Raw genomic sequence first — 16,970 nt, forward strand, 5'->3', positions numbered from 1 at the left:
ACCGGTTTTACTATTAACCGCACTTTAATTTGTTATGGTTAATTAAATCGCAAAGGCTTTTCAATACCACATTTTTTGCACATAACAAAACTTCTGACACTAAATTAAGTTATGCCAAGTCGTCACCTAAAATATAAGGTTGTATCTGACATTTTTGTCAAAATTGAGTTTTTGACATACTCTTATTAAATGACGACTTGTTTACATTATAAAATGCTTTTTTTATAAATTGTTTACATTTTAAGACTTTTTATTTAAAAAAAGAAATGTTACACACATACTTTGCTATGGAATGCAAAAACTTGGAAGCTCAATATCTCAAAATCACACTGAGGCTAATACGCACATACATACTGGATTAACTATGGCTGAGGCTTTGTAACTAAGAACTGTTCACATTTCTCATCTTTTGCAGGCAAGTTTATTTCCAATGGTGTGTGCATATTGGGAGCGACACGACACAGTCACGCTTTCCAGGCGCTCCCAGTGAAAGAATGCCACAAGCGCAGAACGAGTCACATGACAAGAAGCTACTGGTCAGCTTAGAATGGAATCTACACATTTCTATGCCAAATGCCAAACAAGTTCATAATATACAGCAAAAATCAATCCAAGGCACTCCAAAAATGTGTAAAAAATATAAAAACTCCAAAATATATACATATTTTTTCACATTTTTGGAGTGCCTTGGACTAATTTTTGCTGTTTATTCTGATGATTCTCTTACCCAAAGAGCACCAACAAAATAATTTAGCTACCTCTAAGCACTTTTTTTTTGATTTTGGATAAGTTCATATTATAGTTGATCAAAAGTGCCTTTCAGACAGAGGCTCAGCAGCCTTTGACTACATTTGTTCTTTTTAAAAAGGAAATACTTAGCTAATATGATACTTAGAATTACATTAGACAAATACAATTTTTTTTATTTGTTCTTCATTCATTCATTTAATTTCTTGTCGGCTTAGCCCTTTTATTAATCTGGGGTCGCTACAGCGGAACGAACCACCAACTTATCCGGCAAGTTTTTACGCAGCGGATGCCCTTCCAGCCGCAACCCATCTCTGGGAAACATCCACACACACACATTCACACACATACTTATACACTACGCACAATTTAGCCTACCCAATTCACCCGTACCGCATGTCTTTAGATTGTGGGGGAAACCGGAGCACTCGGAAGAAACCCACGCAAACGCAGGGAGAATTTGCAAACTCCACACAGAAACACCAACTGAGCCGAGGCTCGAACCAGCGACCTTCTTGCTGTGAGGCGACAGCACTACCTACTGCACCACTACTTCTTATTTATTCTAATTTTTATTTATTTATTCTTTATCCTGTCATTTAGTTTGAGAATAAAATTATCACTTTTTCATTAAACTTATTTCATTTATTTTCTTTATTTATTTATTATGTTTATTTATTTTATTTATTATTCTTTATTCTTTTATATACACAAAAGAAAATATTGTGAAGAACGTTGAATACCTGTAACCACAGACTTCCATAGTAGGAAAAACAAACACTATGGAAGCCAATGGTTACAGGTTTCCTGATTTCTTCAAATAAATTCGAAACAAGGATGAGTAAATTATCTCAGTTTTGGGTGAACTATCGTTTTGTTAGAATGCAAATGATCAAATGCATTTGTTTATATTGCAGAACATGTTGTTTTCACCAAGAAGGTTCATACAGATTTCAAAGGTAGATACTGAAGATCAGGGACTGTTTAATGGGTACGGACTTAGTTTTTTTTTTTTTTTTTTAGATGTGATCAGGGGCGTAGCAACAGGGGGGGGCATGGAGATACATCCCCCTCACTTTTGGAGACAGACCATTTAGAAACAGGTGATTAATAATTATATGAACAACCTTTTGGATTTAATACAGCTGTCCCCCTCACTTTTAAAATGCTTACTACGCCCCTAGATGTGGTCACATTCTGATTGATCAGTTTGTATTTCTCAGTAATTGGGCTTTGGTTAGATGGTCAGGAAAGATAAAAAAATAGGTGGTAAACTTTGATCTGTCTCTTTCCTGCTCTGCTCTTTTTCCTGCTTTGCTCCTCTCTTGCTCTGGAATCTATCTTCTGGCCTCTTCCTGCCTCTGTCTCTTTCTCTCAGGTAACTTTATAGGAAATAATTTAAATGTAATAATGTATTACATTTAAGCTGTGTACAATTAATATCATTTTTTTATCATTTCATGTTTAATCATTTTATACAGTTAGTTTGCGACTAATCCAGTAGTAACCATTGCAAGTTACCGTCATTAAATCAATTCATTTTCAAGTATTTGTGAATTACGTTTGATTTAACATCAACTCTTAATTGCTCCATATTTCAATAAAATACAATCACATAATAGCAACGCTCTCCCACATGTTTAGATATCACTGCTGCCCTTAACTTTTTAGTCATTCGGCAGAACTACACTTCAAACCGCTAAAGTTAAATCCCTATTCCTTACACTTTCAATTTGATCAAAAAGAATAAGCTTACACGTTAACAGAATTAAACCTACATTACCAAAAAAGCTGCTCTTCTTACCAGCAAGATTGTTAACTTTTAATTACTATTATCAGACTGATCCTAAAAGTAACTCTACTGCAAACATGCAAGACTAAGAGTCATAAGAACAACATAGGGGGCTGTTTTAAAACACTCTAATAGTCTGTGAGTGAATGTGAAGCACACATACACACACAGAGCCCCATGTACACGCACACACATACACAGACATACACACAAATACCCAGCTGAATCTAATTATGGATCTGTTTGGCAGCATGAGTTGTAATCTACGAACACAGACAGTATAATTATAGTGACTGTAGAGCTAAAGCAGGACTGTGTACACTCCACTGATACAAAGACCTTTTTTAGAAAACGCATTCAAGAAATTACTTTTAGATCATAAACATACCTTAGACTGAGGTTAGGCCATAAAGTATACACTTCATATAGTGCCCTTCACTAATGTTGCCATGCTTAGTAAATACGAGTTAAAAAAATCTCTTCAATGTTTAAACATTTTGCTCTTATGCCAGACTACAGTTTTATTTTTATTGTCTTTGTTCAATAATATGCATGTAGATATGGATATTATTTGACATTTTTAGAAAAGCTGGGTGACGACCTGATGTTTTATGGACGTGTAGATACTAGGAAACACAGCAAACTCAGGCAGAAATTGCCCCTATACCCTCAAAAAGAGCCACCTTTAGTGCTGTCTGAAACCTATACTGGATGTAAAGTGCATTCAATCAATCCCACAATGCACAGCAACGAGTCTACAAGCCATGAACACTCAACAGCTAGAAAATCCCCATAATGCAGCATGAGTTTGTGTTGAATGAATTTCTGCATCTGACCACAAGATGGTGTCTAAAGCACATTACTATCGGTGTGTGGTTAAAAAAAACAAGTATTCCATTAAATAAAAGACAAATATAATAGACAGCCCACTAAGCATCAAATCACTTGGTCTGAACATTTTATCTAACTGAGGGATTCATCAAACAACAAAGCACAAACAAAACAAAAGTGCTTAAATTCCCTCACTTCTTTCATTCATTCCTTCAAATGGAAGCATGTGTCATTCATCACATAAAATAACACTAAAGAACAGAGGGAAAATGTTGTTAAGTTTCTCAAAATCAGGAGAAAATAGCAAAAACACCAAATATGCCCATTTCCATCATCAGAGCAATAATGTAATTGTTATGAATCAGGCTAAAAAATTATAAACATTATGATGAGGCTAAAACAAATCCATGAAACATTGAACTGCAGAATTTTCCAAAACTACAATCTGGCATCACCTAAATCCCCACAAACTGATTAAAGGGGTTTCAAGAAAAACAGCTTCTACTCTCAACCAAAAACTAAAGTGTCTTCCTTTTATTATTATTATTTTTGTTCATATATTGAGCAAAAGATCAAAATGTTAAACAATATCGAGATTAATTTAACAGATTTATTCACAGCCTTCTTTGCTCACATTTACCAAGAGTGCCAGCACAAGTGAAGGACACTATATCCACATTTTGTGAGTAACTTTCTTCAAAATACAAATAATTATTGTTTTAAAAAATGGATTCAATAAGGTGTCATTATTCACATCACAGTTCATCCACCAAACATCAAAACCCACTTACTAGAATTAGCAAATGACTTTCAGCATATCATGAAGACCAGAAAAAATCCAAATGCGTCTTTCTGCAGCAATATTACAGCTTTGTTAAATATTACTGTACTTTAAGCAATAAAAACAGAAAACTATCTGGAGGAGCAATACACAGTCAACTCAAAAAAAAAATCTTGTAAAACTAATGCCACTTAATATAAAATGTAACACTTTCATATAAGATAAAAACAAAGCAAAAATCCCTCTCAGTCAGTTTTTGTTTCATTACTAATAGACTCACTAAGATTAATGGACTCGAATACCTCACTAAATGTTAAATAACTATCACAAAGTCTGATCAAGAAGTTGAAGATCTAATCTAGCTGATGGATTCATCAAACAGCAAAGCACACTTTCATATTCATAACAGATAAAACACAAATAAAAAAGTGATATTTTTCAGTTCTTTTAAATGAAAGTTCTCTAAACCTTCCAATCCCATATCATAATTGGATACACTCTAGTCATGTTCCGAAAAATTGTGCATATAAATTGCAAAACTACATTACCCAGAGTGCTCAGCCTCAGTCCAGCTGAAGCCAGTGTGTCCAGTCCAATGGAGGCGATGCGAGGAGGGGATGAAGAAATGTGTCCATTAACAGAGACAGAGCTGACAGAAGAGGACAAACAGCTGGACTCGAGACCCAGCAGGATCCTGCGCACCTCATACAGAGAGCCAGCATTTCTCTCTACGCTCTTTACAATCACAGACTGAGAGAGACAGGCGGATGGTCAGAGACAAATTATAAGAGGAGCACATGTAAACATGATGAAGTGCTGGGTGTTTGTTACCTTGCTGGGCTGTTTAGGTTTGGGTTTAATACTGATGAAGACGTCCAGCTGCTCCATGAGTGTCGTGATGACCTGAGATGCCACCTCCGTCTCCTCCTTAATGTCAAACAGCAGCACCAATGGCAGACACCCCTGAAATATACAGTAAACGCACATTAAAAAGAGACAACAACAAAAATTTTGCACTTTACACAAAAAAAGTTATGTGTGTTGTTTGTTCCAACCACTTATGAGTGGAAACACAATTCTTAAGGTTTTTTAGGCACAACTTAAAAACTAATAAGTTAACTTAATTCTTTCATGTTGCCCCAACACAAATTGATTGCGTGGAATCCAGCATTTTTACAGTGTTTGAACCCAAAACCAGCAGATTTATATTAAGTTTGCATAAATACTTTTTTTGCATTTGAAGCAATGAAAGCTTAATAAACCGTTCAAAATGTCTATATGCAGCACACACACATTCAGCCGAAAGTTAAAAATGTCTACATATAGTACAGTACACACACACATTCAGAAACAGAATCAGGCAAAAAACTAACAAGCAACAACAAAAATGTAGTATTACATGTAGTATTAACCTAAAAAACAGCAGATTATACTGGATTTACATAAATGAATGTTCTGGATTTTATACAATTAAACTTAATAGACACCACAAACTTGAAAATTTAACTCTTTTATTAAAATATAAGCCAAGTGATACACACTAAAATCACTTTAATACTCATACTGTTCACATTTTCTAGTTTTAATAAAGAAATATAGTGTGTTCAGGGTTTGACATTAACTTTTTTTTTGGTTAGTAGTTTCCAATGTTACTAGCCACTCGCCATTTTCACTAGCCACAATTTTGTTGATGGGAAAATATATTTTTTATGCATAAATTTGACTTTGGCATGCTAAAAATGACTAGTTTTTAAATGGTATGTAATGTCCACATTCATCCTCCTTAATTTAAATTTTTTATTTCACATGAATTTGAAATAAAATACACAAGCACATTTTTCCAATCTATTCCAAAGAGAAACAATTGCACAAATTGTGTTTTGCTCCAGGAAATGGGAGCTTTCTAGCACTCTTGCGCATCAGCTGTGCATCTCTCACAACGTCGGTGATTGCCTGTGTCTCGCTGTGCACCTGATCATCCTCTCATTTGGTATTCACCTGCTTTTTTTCACGTATGCAGTATTCACAATTAACAGTTATTAATCGTGTTACTTCTCAATTGTAAGAGCACATTTGCACGCATATTGACAAATGGTCTTGAATTAAAATTTTTAATCTTCAGGCACGAGGCAGCTCTGGTAATTCGAAAAAATTTTTCAACCAGCAAAAGTGGCTAGTGGGGGGGTCTGTCCGCCACATGTGAAATCTACCTGCATTTGGCGGGTTGACGGGTTTTAATAATAAGCCCTGAGTGTGTTAAACAATTTTTCCAAGGATAAACCTTTGGAACCAGAATATTCCTAATTAGCATTGATTAGCAAAAACTACAACAAAATTGCTTTGAATAAATAAATATACGAACATAATTTTGATTAAAATGCATTTGAAAAAACATAAACTTAATTAGAAATTAACGGAATTAAATGAATCTGAAGTTGAAAATGACTAAAATACTAGTAAAATGCTAAATAATTTAACAGAATTAAAAAAAAGTGCTAAATCAAAATAACAAGCACATCACAAAAATAAAACACTCAAAATAAAACAAACCTTTAAAGTGTAAAAAAATAAAAGCTAATGAATGCTTTACATAAAAAAGCACATAAAAACTTCTCCTTCAGGCAATTCATGACTAAATGATTTTGAAAATATGTCACTTTGCCATTATGAGGCCACTGAAGATTCGATTATGGTCTGAAATTGGCGCTGGGGCTAAAGCTGCATTTCCTGTTTTGGAATACACAAGAGTCAGAGGACAGCAAGAAATCTGGCACGAGTCTCCGAATCCTTCTGTTTCTAAAGCCTCAAGGTCTTCATCCAGTCTGATCATCTGTCAGCGCTTACAGTAACCCTCATCCAAACATCTCTCTCAATTTCATCTCTTTCAACACAACATGTGTTCTGTTTTCACAGATCAACCACAAATATGGAGCAAGATATTAAATTAAAGAGCATAAGAGTGAACAGAAAAAAAGCAGACAAACTGTAGTCGTACCATTAGGAATGTGCTGGGTTTGATCCAATTAAGTTTAAAATTCAAAGCGCTTTGCTTTAGGTAAATCATAGTCTTTTTAATTTTTTGCTCAGAAATGCTAAGAAATGACTTAATCGGTTGTATGTGGGAAATATAAAGGTCTGCTACATTTTTTTTGTATTCGACTTGAGATTTTGCCATTTTTTTTTTATATACAGCGGGTAAAATAAGTATTGAAAAAGTCACCATTTTTCTCAGAAAACATATTTCTAAAGATGCTGTTGACTTTAAATTTTTTCTGGATGTTGTTGACAAACAAAGAAATTTATAAATGCGAAGAAAACAAATCTAATTAGTTTATAAATTAAGTTATGTATAATGAAATTCGCAGGGGAAAAGTACTTGACACATGAATAAAGGGAGACGAAAAAAAGGCAATGAAAGCCGAGACAGCAGCTAAAATCTCTCAGTAGTAATTCAGCAACCCTCTGACCTTTGTCAGTGTGATTGAATATTACAGTAGCTGCTTCAGTCCAACATCTACATTATCAGGATGATGAAGATGAAACCAAGGTGGATATTTCAGCATAACAATGATCCAAAACACAACCAGGGAAACTCTTAAATGAGAGGCGTCTTTAGGCTGCCATTAACAAAAAAGCCCTTTATATAACGTAATGTTTCAGTAGTTCAGTAAATTCTCCTTGTGCAATTTTATTCTTATTACACATAATTCATTTATGACTTATTTTTCTTTTTCTGTTTGGGTTTTTATCTAAATCTGGTTAAATTCCATGTTATTATTCCCAAGAAAAAACATGACATATTCAATACTTATTTTGCCCACTGTATCCATATTTAGATATTTTTTTATATTAGATTGTTACACTTATTTCTGTAAAACTATCCTGCTATTTCTGTAAAAGTTTAATAAACAGAAAAAGATTACTAAACAAGAATTATTATATAAATAATTTTTTACTTTAATTTTTTTAAACTTTTTTAATTTTTACATTAATACTGAATATTATATTAACATTAGAATTTAGTTTGTATATATATATATATATATATATATAATTCTATTTTGTATAATTTGTGTTGTGTTGTACTGTATTTCAACGAGTCCAAAGTAAAAATTTAAATTAAAATATTTTATGGCAGAATTTAAATCAACATTATTATACAACATTAATTAATCAAAAATATATTATTTAATATAAATACAGAATATTATATGGACTAACTATAATTAAACAAATATTAGAGTGAATACAGGTCAACTGAGATACTCATTATCATTGAGATGACCAAGGAAAAATGAGCAAGCATTTTTTTGGAGTATTTGCATTGTTACATTGTTGTTGCATTGTACATTGGATTTTACATTGATTCCTGTTAAAACCTATTTATTAATTGAGCTGTAAAACTGTTTTTATGTATGTTATGTGATCATGGACTAGTCTGAGAAACTGTATTTGTACCATGATCTGCTGTCTAGCGGCACAGACGGCGTCGATGCTGCCCTGGATGTAGACGGCGGAGCGGCTGGCGTTGCTGTTGTGAGGGCTGATTTCGGGGAAGTGGATGTGGGCTCCAGTGCGCTGCGAGATGAGCTTGATGTTTGCTCCATTGCGGCCCAGAAGGAAGTGGTGGTGTTGGGGCGCGATGTCCAACTGTGTGCTGACCAAAACTGAGGAGGCCAAAGAGCCTGCGAGATGCTCCAATAACAACGCCGTACCACGCTGAAAAACACACACACAAGAGATATACGCTTGATATAAACTTGTAAATCACACAGACAGATATACTGTTGGCACACATCCGCAGTTGCACAAACACACATAGGGATGCCAGAATGTGAGATGCTGACACACACACACACACACACACACACACACACACACACACACACACACACACACACACACACACACACACACACACACACACACACACACACACACACACACACACACACACACATACATACACACACACACACACCCATTAATAAAATATTAGGCATTTCTTCTAATGTCTTGCATTATGTGGTAAAGGCTGCTGTTTTTGGTTTAATGTCTGGCAGATGTACTTGAAAAGTAAATCTCTCCATTTCATGAAATGACCTACTTTTTTGTCTCCTACTCACAGGGCTCATTTTGTATCTGATACTGAGGGCAGACACAAAAGGTTTTTTGGATTGTGATTGGGTCGGGAGCATTGCTAATAATACTAATTTGGATTTTTGCATTACATTTATTTTAGGCAACGGTTTATCTAGCATCTCCCATTTAAGTTATTTCATTTGAAAAAGGATAAGGCTTACATTAGTTTACATAGTCACAATTACATTAGTTTAATATTTCAATGTGTCTTCTGTTAATTATGGTAAAAAGTATAATAAAAAATTATTTTTTGCTTAGAAAACAGCATTTACATTTTTTTATTTAAAATAAATAAGGAAATGAATCAACTAATTAAAGCTGCATTGCAATTTTATTGTTTTGATCCTTTAAAAAAAGATTTAATTTTACCCCAATTATATATTAATAACATTATAGAAAAATATAAATACATTTACATTAATTATGGATTAATATTAATTATACATAGATTAATTATACATTAATAGCATTCTAAAACAATAAAATTAGATATTACTAACATTAGACAGTAATACTGATTAAATAACATCATACATAATATTATCTTAGTTGACTCCAGGCCACTGAATTATGAGAAACTAAAGCCCAGCTGAATGTGCATTTATTTCTAATAGTTCAATGGCCTGCAGTCAATTACTCTACTTACTGTATACTATGGTTACCGCACCTAAAGACGTTGTTTTTCAGATGTTGTATTTCAAGAAATTTGTCAAGTTTTTGTCTTTAAACTGCTCCTGTGTGTGAAACCAGCTTCTTAGAGATCTCATCCAAAGCCTTCTTTCCAGTTTTGATGTGATTTTTGGCTGTAAAGTAACTGAAATAGTGTAGTGATATGGAACTGTAATGAGGTCTAAACCTGCCTGGAAATACTTCACCTGTATGTTTAAAGTTTTCATTCATTGGATTAACAAATATGAGCATTTGTAGGTATTTATGTATGTATTACAACATCTTTACATCAAATTACAAAAAACAAATTGCCGCATATCTGAGGCATTTGAAACGCAGTGTCTATGAGCAGGACAGTAAATCTGACATTATTCTCATTTCTGGCTGCCATTATCAGTGTCACACTTTTTTTTTCTTTTTCTAAAATTCATGAGCACATCTTGACAATATGACATCATGACAATAGGACACGATGTTACAATAAAATGAGAATATGCGACAATAAAGTGATTTGATTTGAGAGTTTTTCTTTTATTATTTCAGCAAAAAAGATTGTAAAAAAATAATATGTTGTGCGCTCTCATTTACTGTGCTCTAAGTTTACTCAACTATGATGAATTCCGCTACTGAGAAACCTGGAAATGTAAATCGGTCCATAATAGCAGGTAAATCTAGATAGGATACATGGCTGGATGAAAGTGCAATATGCACATCAATTCAGCAGCATTTTTTTATGACACTGCATAACAATAATTAATATTTTTACAGTACTGTGACAGTTGTTTTTAGGGTAAGGTAGGGGTAGATGTTAAAAAAAACAATTTATAGGGTAATTTAATAGATAACATAAGGTACAACTACTGTTTTTACATTACCGTGAAGGTTGGGTTTAAGGTTAGGGTGGGGGTAGACGTTAATAAAATAAAATGAATGGGAAATTTGATAAAAAATATAAATAATTTCTGTTAACTTCCGGCCGCAACCATATCTGATCTAGCAACAACCATTAGCCAATTAGAATCAAGTATTCAGCAGCCCCATAGTATAACTAAAAATAATTCAAATAATAAAAATAGCAACAACACAAGTTCTCATGTTTGCCCTTTTCTATGCAAGTCTCACCTTAACTCCACTAGAGTTGTTCTGGTTTGCACGGACGATAGCGGTGTTGCCGTACAGACGTGATGGCGGCCTGAAGGAGATGGAGACGTTGTAGGTGTGAGAGATGTGCTGAACTACAGGAGAACTGCAGTCCACGAGCTGCACAACACCACTGCACTCGAACATCAGCACCAGCGGAAGCAGCTCCTGCACGCACAAAAAACAACACACACCTTACATCGAGCAGGAGGATACTCTCACCACTAGAGGGCAGTACTTTCAGGCAAGACACTGCAGTTTGATAGGGTAAAATAATTAACTATTAGTTATCACCATATTTCACCAGCCGATTGATTACAGGAAAAATTGAAAGCATCTTATATTAAGTTCTCAAATGTTATGTTTACATATGCAAATGAGGCATTGTTTTTTTATTTGAATACATTTCTAGCAAAAAATCTCGACATTCACGTTTAAAGTCGTGTTTTTACAGGAAGTATTTTGTGAATCACTTTTTGTCATTTTTAATACTCTATATAATTGAGTATTAAAACATGTAAAAAAATCTGTAAGAATCCTATGAATAAAGACACAAATAAAACTGCAGATTATTGTAAGTGCTGCTGAAGTGGAGATATAATTTTTCATTTTGAGCCTTTTAAAAACATCTATGCAAGCTGAAAACTACAAACACAAATTGATAAAGTGTGTCAAAAGACTCCCTTAATTTTGACTACAACTGAACCACTAGGGGGCGCTACAGTAAATCATGACTTACAGTAAACTATTTGAGACTGTTCAGGATAAGTTAACTCAAAGTTATTAAAGTGTTTTGAAATGGTAATATTTTGGTTGTAAAAATGATTTACAAAAATTTTGTTTGTTATAAAGGTTTGTAAAAAATATTCTATGTGTAACTTCAGCTTTATATTGTTCACGTGGGGTTTTATAGAATTTCTAAGAAGATGCAGCCCAAAATTCTCATTGTTAACTCTACTGTAATTCATGGAATTAATTTTCTAAGTTATTTTTAAGATACTTAAACTTCTGACTGATAAATAGTTGAAACAGTCCAAATTCATGAAACCAACATATTTATTTATATCAATAAAACATCAAAACAAATTCCTTTGAAAGGTTTTAAAAATCATACTTTAAGAAAAAAATGCATTTTATTTCATAAATGATCAACATTTCATCAATAAAATGACTGCTTAAAATGTTATTCAAAAATATTTCGATGCCCATACAGGTACTAAATAAATGTGCATTTTAATAACATCTCTTTAAAATAATATTTTAATAGTAAAAATCTAAATCAGTCTCACCTGAAAAAGTAAATAAAATGAACAGACAAATAAAAAATGTGTATTATACAGAAACTTTCATACAACTTTCAGAAAATATATATTTTTTATATAATATAAATATTTAATATATTAATATATTTAATATATTTTTTTAAAATATAAAAATATATTAATAATATTTTTTATATAATTTTATAATATATTATATTTTTTATATTTTTTTTATTATAATTTTTTTAAATTATTCATTCATCCATTTTCTTTTCGGCTTAGTCCCTTCATTAATCTGGGGTCGTCACAGTGGAATGAACCACCAACTTATCCAGCATTTGTTTTACACAGTGGATACCCTTCCAGCCGCAACACATCACTCGGAAACCCGTTACACACTCATTCGCACACATACATACACTATGAACAATTTAGCCTACCCAATTCACCTGTGCCGCATGTCTTTGGACTGTGGAGGAAACCGGAGCACCCGGAGTTTTTAATTATCATTATAATTTAATTTATTAGTTTTATTTATATATTTTTATGCATCTCCTCAGGATCAAAATGAACCAAAAAGTAAAATGAGTGTTAAATCTGGAATTTGAGGGTTCAAAAAAAAAAATCTAAATACTGAACAAACCACCTTTAAAAGTTTTTACCAAAGGCATATTACTAATCAAATATATTTATATATTTATTCATGGAAGGAAATTTGCAAAATATATTCATAGAACATGATTTTTTACTTAATATTATAATGTTTTTTTAAATAATAAAAATGTACAGTTTTAAATGTATTTTCGGCTATGACATATCTCCTAAAATTGTCAGTCCTGTAAAGCGCAGCTCAATCAAAAGCTCACCCGTATTTTCACTCGCGCCGCCTCTACGCCAGTCAATTGTCCTGCTATAGACACCTGAGAGGAAAAACACAAAGACAAAGAACTGATTGTCCTTTATAAGCTTTCTTCACAATATGAGCAGATGTGTTTATTCCTTTCTCACATCCAGAAAGAACGAGAAGCTTAAATAAGACATCGAGTCACATCCAGAAACCTGATTTATTACCCATCGAAACATTAAATGGAAATATGTGCATGGCTAAATGCCAGTCTACAAACCCTAATTAAAGGTCCTGCGCGTTTCATTTTTTTCATTACCATCATTTCATCCTGACAGCGTTTAATCATGGCCTGTGAGCATTAATCCCTGCTCGGTTCAGAGAGTGCATCTGGTTTGGCTCTGAGGTGTGTGTTTGTGTGTATATTCGCTACTAACAGTCCAAACTGTCTGCACGCCTCGTCAGGCCACTCAACAGCCTATTAAAAGCTGATCGTCATCCAGCAGCCAATCAGATCCATCATACTGCAAAGCGTTCGCATCCTGCAGCCAATAAAAATAGTTTCATATCCCTCAGCCAATAATATGATTCAGCTCAAGTTCAGACATTGCTGGACAGTATGATGGAAGAGATTTACTGTTCCTTTTGCTACATTAGCATAATGTAAGCTAAACATATTTGATAGTTTGGACTATTTACAAAAAAAAAATTATTATCGTGTATTCACCAACGTCATTTGAAACTAGTCATTCAGCTCAGTTCATGTTCATTTATGCAGAGCTTTTCATGATGCAGCTCTACAGAAAGAAAATGAGGATGAGGAACAATAAGTGATCATGATTACAATGTTATGAAAATTGTGGACGTTTAAAATTTGTTTTGCTGGTATTCATTGATAAAATAAATTGTAAGTACAATGATTTCTAATTCATGTCAGTGATAACCATTTAAATATAAATGTATTTTTCATTTCAAAAATGCCCACTTTGAGAAGTCTGTGATTTTTGTACATTTTTATTTCGCTTCATTTGTTTGTTAGTTTTTTTTGGCGCAGATGTTTTCAATCATATTGAGCTAAACCTGTCAAGTTCACTCTTTATTCAGAGTAAGGTGGATAGGGAAGATGTACGACTTCCATCTTTCAAACCTGTAGGGAATTTATTGTTAGAGACCCAAGTATGCCACAGTGCTTATCAAAGTTTATCTGTTCAATGCTGCAGTATTCATTAACAAAGTGATGTATGAACAAAAAGTTGTAAATACTATAATATATTCAGTATAATACACTTTTAACTAAATATAGGTTAAAAAATACTGCAGTAAATTATTACTATAGTGTTTTTTTTCATGTGGGAACTTGTAAAAACCTTTTGTTCATCAAGCCTGGTTTTGTAAACAAACCCACAAAGAACAAATTTCATTCAAGGGAATTTTACTAACACAAGTAAAAGGTTGTGTGTGTATTATCAAGGTTTCTGCAGGCTTCACAAAGTCATTATATATTATGAAGGTAATTTCATATGTATATAATATATCATTTTTATTTAAGACTTTTTAATTGTCTGATTGTGTACCTGGTTGCTCTTCTCTGCTTGACTGTGTCTGTTGGAGTCAGGGAAGTGTATATGGCAGCCCGTCTCCTCCATCACGCGCTTGATGTTGTGACCTCCTTTACCAATGACATGCGAGTGCTCTGTGTGGGACACATCCATCTTCAGCGTCACTCGATGGCTCTGCAAAGGGTGAAAGGTCATAGCTTAGAAACCTGAAGAAAAGCCTTTTAGAGCTGAATTAAAAATCTTTCAGTCCTGTTCCTAACTCAAAGCAGCCTGTGATCAGATATACTACTATTTATGCATCAAACTGATGTAAGTTACGAAGTACGCTATCCATCTCAGATACAGAAAAGCTAGTCCATGCTTTTATGACTTCAAGGCTGGATTACTGTAATGATCTGTTTGCTGGCTGCCCAGCATCCTCTATTAACAAACTTCAGCTAGTACAAAATGCAGCAGCCAGAGTTCATACCAGGTCTAGAAAATATGATCATATAACTCCAATTTTATCCTCCTTACACTGGCTTCCTGTTGAGTTTCGTACTGATTTTTAAATATTGCTTCTTACCAATAAAGTTTTAAATAATCTAGCTCCTGCTTATCTAATCAACCTTCTGTCTCGCAACAATCCAACCCGCTCTTTAATATCTCAAAACTCAGGGCTTCTGATAATACCTAGAATAGCAAAGTCGAGTAAAGGAGGTCGATCCTTCTCATTTATGGCTCCTAAACTCTGGAATAGCCTTCCTGATAATGTCCGAGGCTCAGACTCACTCTCCCAATTCAAAACTAGATTAAAGACCTATCTTTTTAGCAAAGCATACACTCAATGCATCACGGTATGATAAATGACTGTGCCCCACGCAGGTTTTTGCATCTTATTTATATACATCATGAACAGCAGCTATGCTAACTATTCTCTTTATTCTCTATTTATCCCCAGGCCCCCAGACTATGCAACACCACTGCTTCGATCCAAGACCAGCGACGAGACGATCCCAAGGTTTCCATAATCCTGGACCAGGCCGTATCCTGAGCAGCTGCTGTGGTGGTCATGGAGGAGTGGAGAGCATGTGACTGATTCCTGTGACGCTCCAGGGACAGACAAGTTTTTGCTGAGGTCCAGTGTTCTCCAGCCTCCAGTGCCTAGACTGCAGCTCTGCACAAGATGTATGGCCAGTGGAGAAATGGTCATGCCCAACTGAGCCTGGTTCTCTCAAGATTTTTTTTATTCTTCACTTTCGCCAATTTGGAAACGTTTTTTCCTTGCTGCTGTCACCACTGGCTTGCATTCTTCGGGATCTGTAGAGCTCCGCATCGATGGATTTGCTCTTCAGTGTTTGGACTCTCAGTAGTGATTATTAAACCACACTGAACAGAGCTAAACTGAACTAAACTTAAACTCTGTTTCACTTTACTATGCTCTTCCATGTGAAGCTGCTTTAACACAATCTACATTGCAAAAGCGCTATACAATTAAAAGTGAATTGAATTGAATGTATACTTAAGAAATGCTTCTCTTTAAACTTGCTATTTATCAAGAAATTTATAAAAATCAGTTTCTGCAATGTCAGAGTGATTTCTGAAGGATCACAGGATGTGGCACTGAAAACTAGAGTACTGACACTAAAAATTCAGCTTTTAAATCTCAAGAAAAATTAGTATTTAACGTTTTTTCTAGAAAGCAAAGCACTTCTCTGGGTTTAATTAATGTGGGTTTTAGTAAAATGTTAACAAATGTCTGATAACATCTCTTACAAACTTCCGTCGCAAAAACATAGAAACCAAAACATTTCAAGTTAGATTTTTCCCATGGCTGTACATACTGTATGCTTAAACCAGTGGAAAAAGAGGGAAGAAAGGCTATTATTTTCTCCTAAAACCTTATATAATTTATCTTAAAAAGAAATTTCTGCTTAAAAATAAGAAAAAAAATCCTTTTTCATACAATGAGTTCTATAAAACTCATTGTATGAAAAACTCAAAACCTCTACAGACCCACATTTTCAGCAGTTGCCATGACAATCACAAGCTTAGCAGTTACTGTACCTTTGTGTCAAGAACAGACATTATTTTCTCTTTTGCCTCTCGCACATCATCCCTCTTTCCGCTGACCTTAATATGAGGATCTATGAGGAGAAAAGAAAGAAGATGGATTAAGCGGATCAGTCATTAATTAACAAACGCCACATTCCGTTTGTGAATC

General features: G+C 34.0%; 2 protein-coding genes across 13 annotated transcripts in view; one reads left to right on the top strand and one right to left on the bottom strand.

The window, feature by feature from the left end:
* The window catches only part of LOC141378555 (uncharacterized), an 876,211-nt gene that overhangs the window by 422,638 nt on the left and 436,603 nt on the right, over window positions 1-16,970 (top strand). The window lies entirely within an intron of this gene.
* Window positions 1-16,970, bottom strand: part of bicc1a (BicC family RNA binding protein 1a) — a 66,106-nt gene that overhangs the window by 14,717 nt on the left and 34,419 nt on the right. For 11 of the 12 annotated variants that reach the window (XR_012393349.1, XR_012393348.1, XR_012393347.1 and 8 more), the window contains exons 4-10: window positions 16,814-16,893; window positions 14,783-14,941; window positions 13,231-13,284; window positions 11,085-11,270; window positions 8,610-8,870; window positions 4,983-5,114; window positions 4,700-4,901 (exon numbers count right to left, since the gene is read on the bottom strand). Coding sequence is in view for 3 of the 12 variants with exons in the window: in XM_068218870.2 (XP_068074971.1) it covers window positions 4,700-4,901; window positions 4,983-5,114; window positions 8,610-8,870; window positions 11,085-11,270; window positions 13,231-13,284; window positions 14,783-14,941; window positions 16,814-16,893 (1,074 nt within the window). In the remaining 9 variants the exon portion in view is untranslated. Of the gene's footprint in view, window positions 1-224; window positions 988-2,076; window positions 4,902-4,982; window positions 5,115-8,609; window positions 8,871-11,084; window positions 11,271-13,230; window positions 13,285-14,782; window positions 14,942-16,813; window positions 16,894-16,970 lie in introns of those variants that run through there. The other variant, XR_012393352.1, reaches the window with a different exon arrangement.

This window comes from Danio rerio, chromosome 17 (genome assembly GCF_049306965.1).
Source record: "Danio rerio strain Tuebingen ecotype United States chromosome 17, GRCz12tu, whole genome shotgun sequence".
Taxonomy (NCBI): domain Eukaryota; kingdom Metazoa; phylum Chordata; class Actinopteri; order Cypriniformes; family Danionidae; genus Danio; species Danio rerio.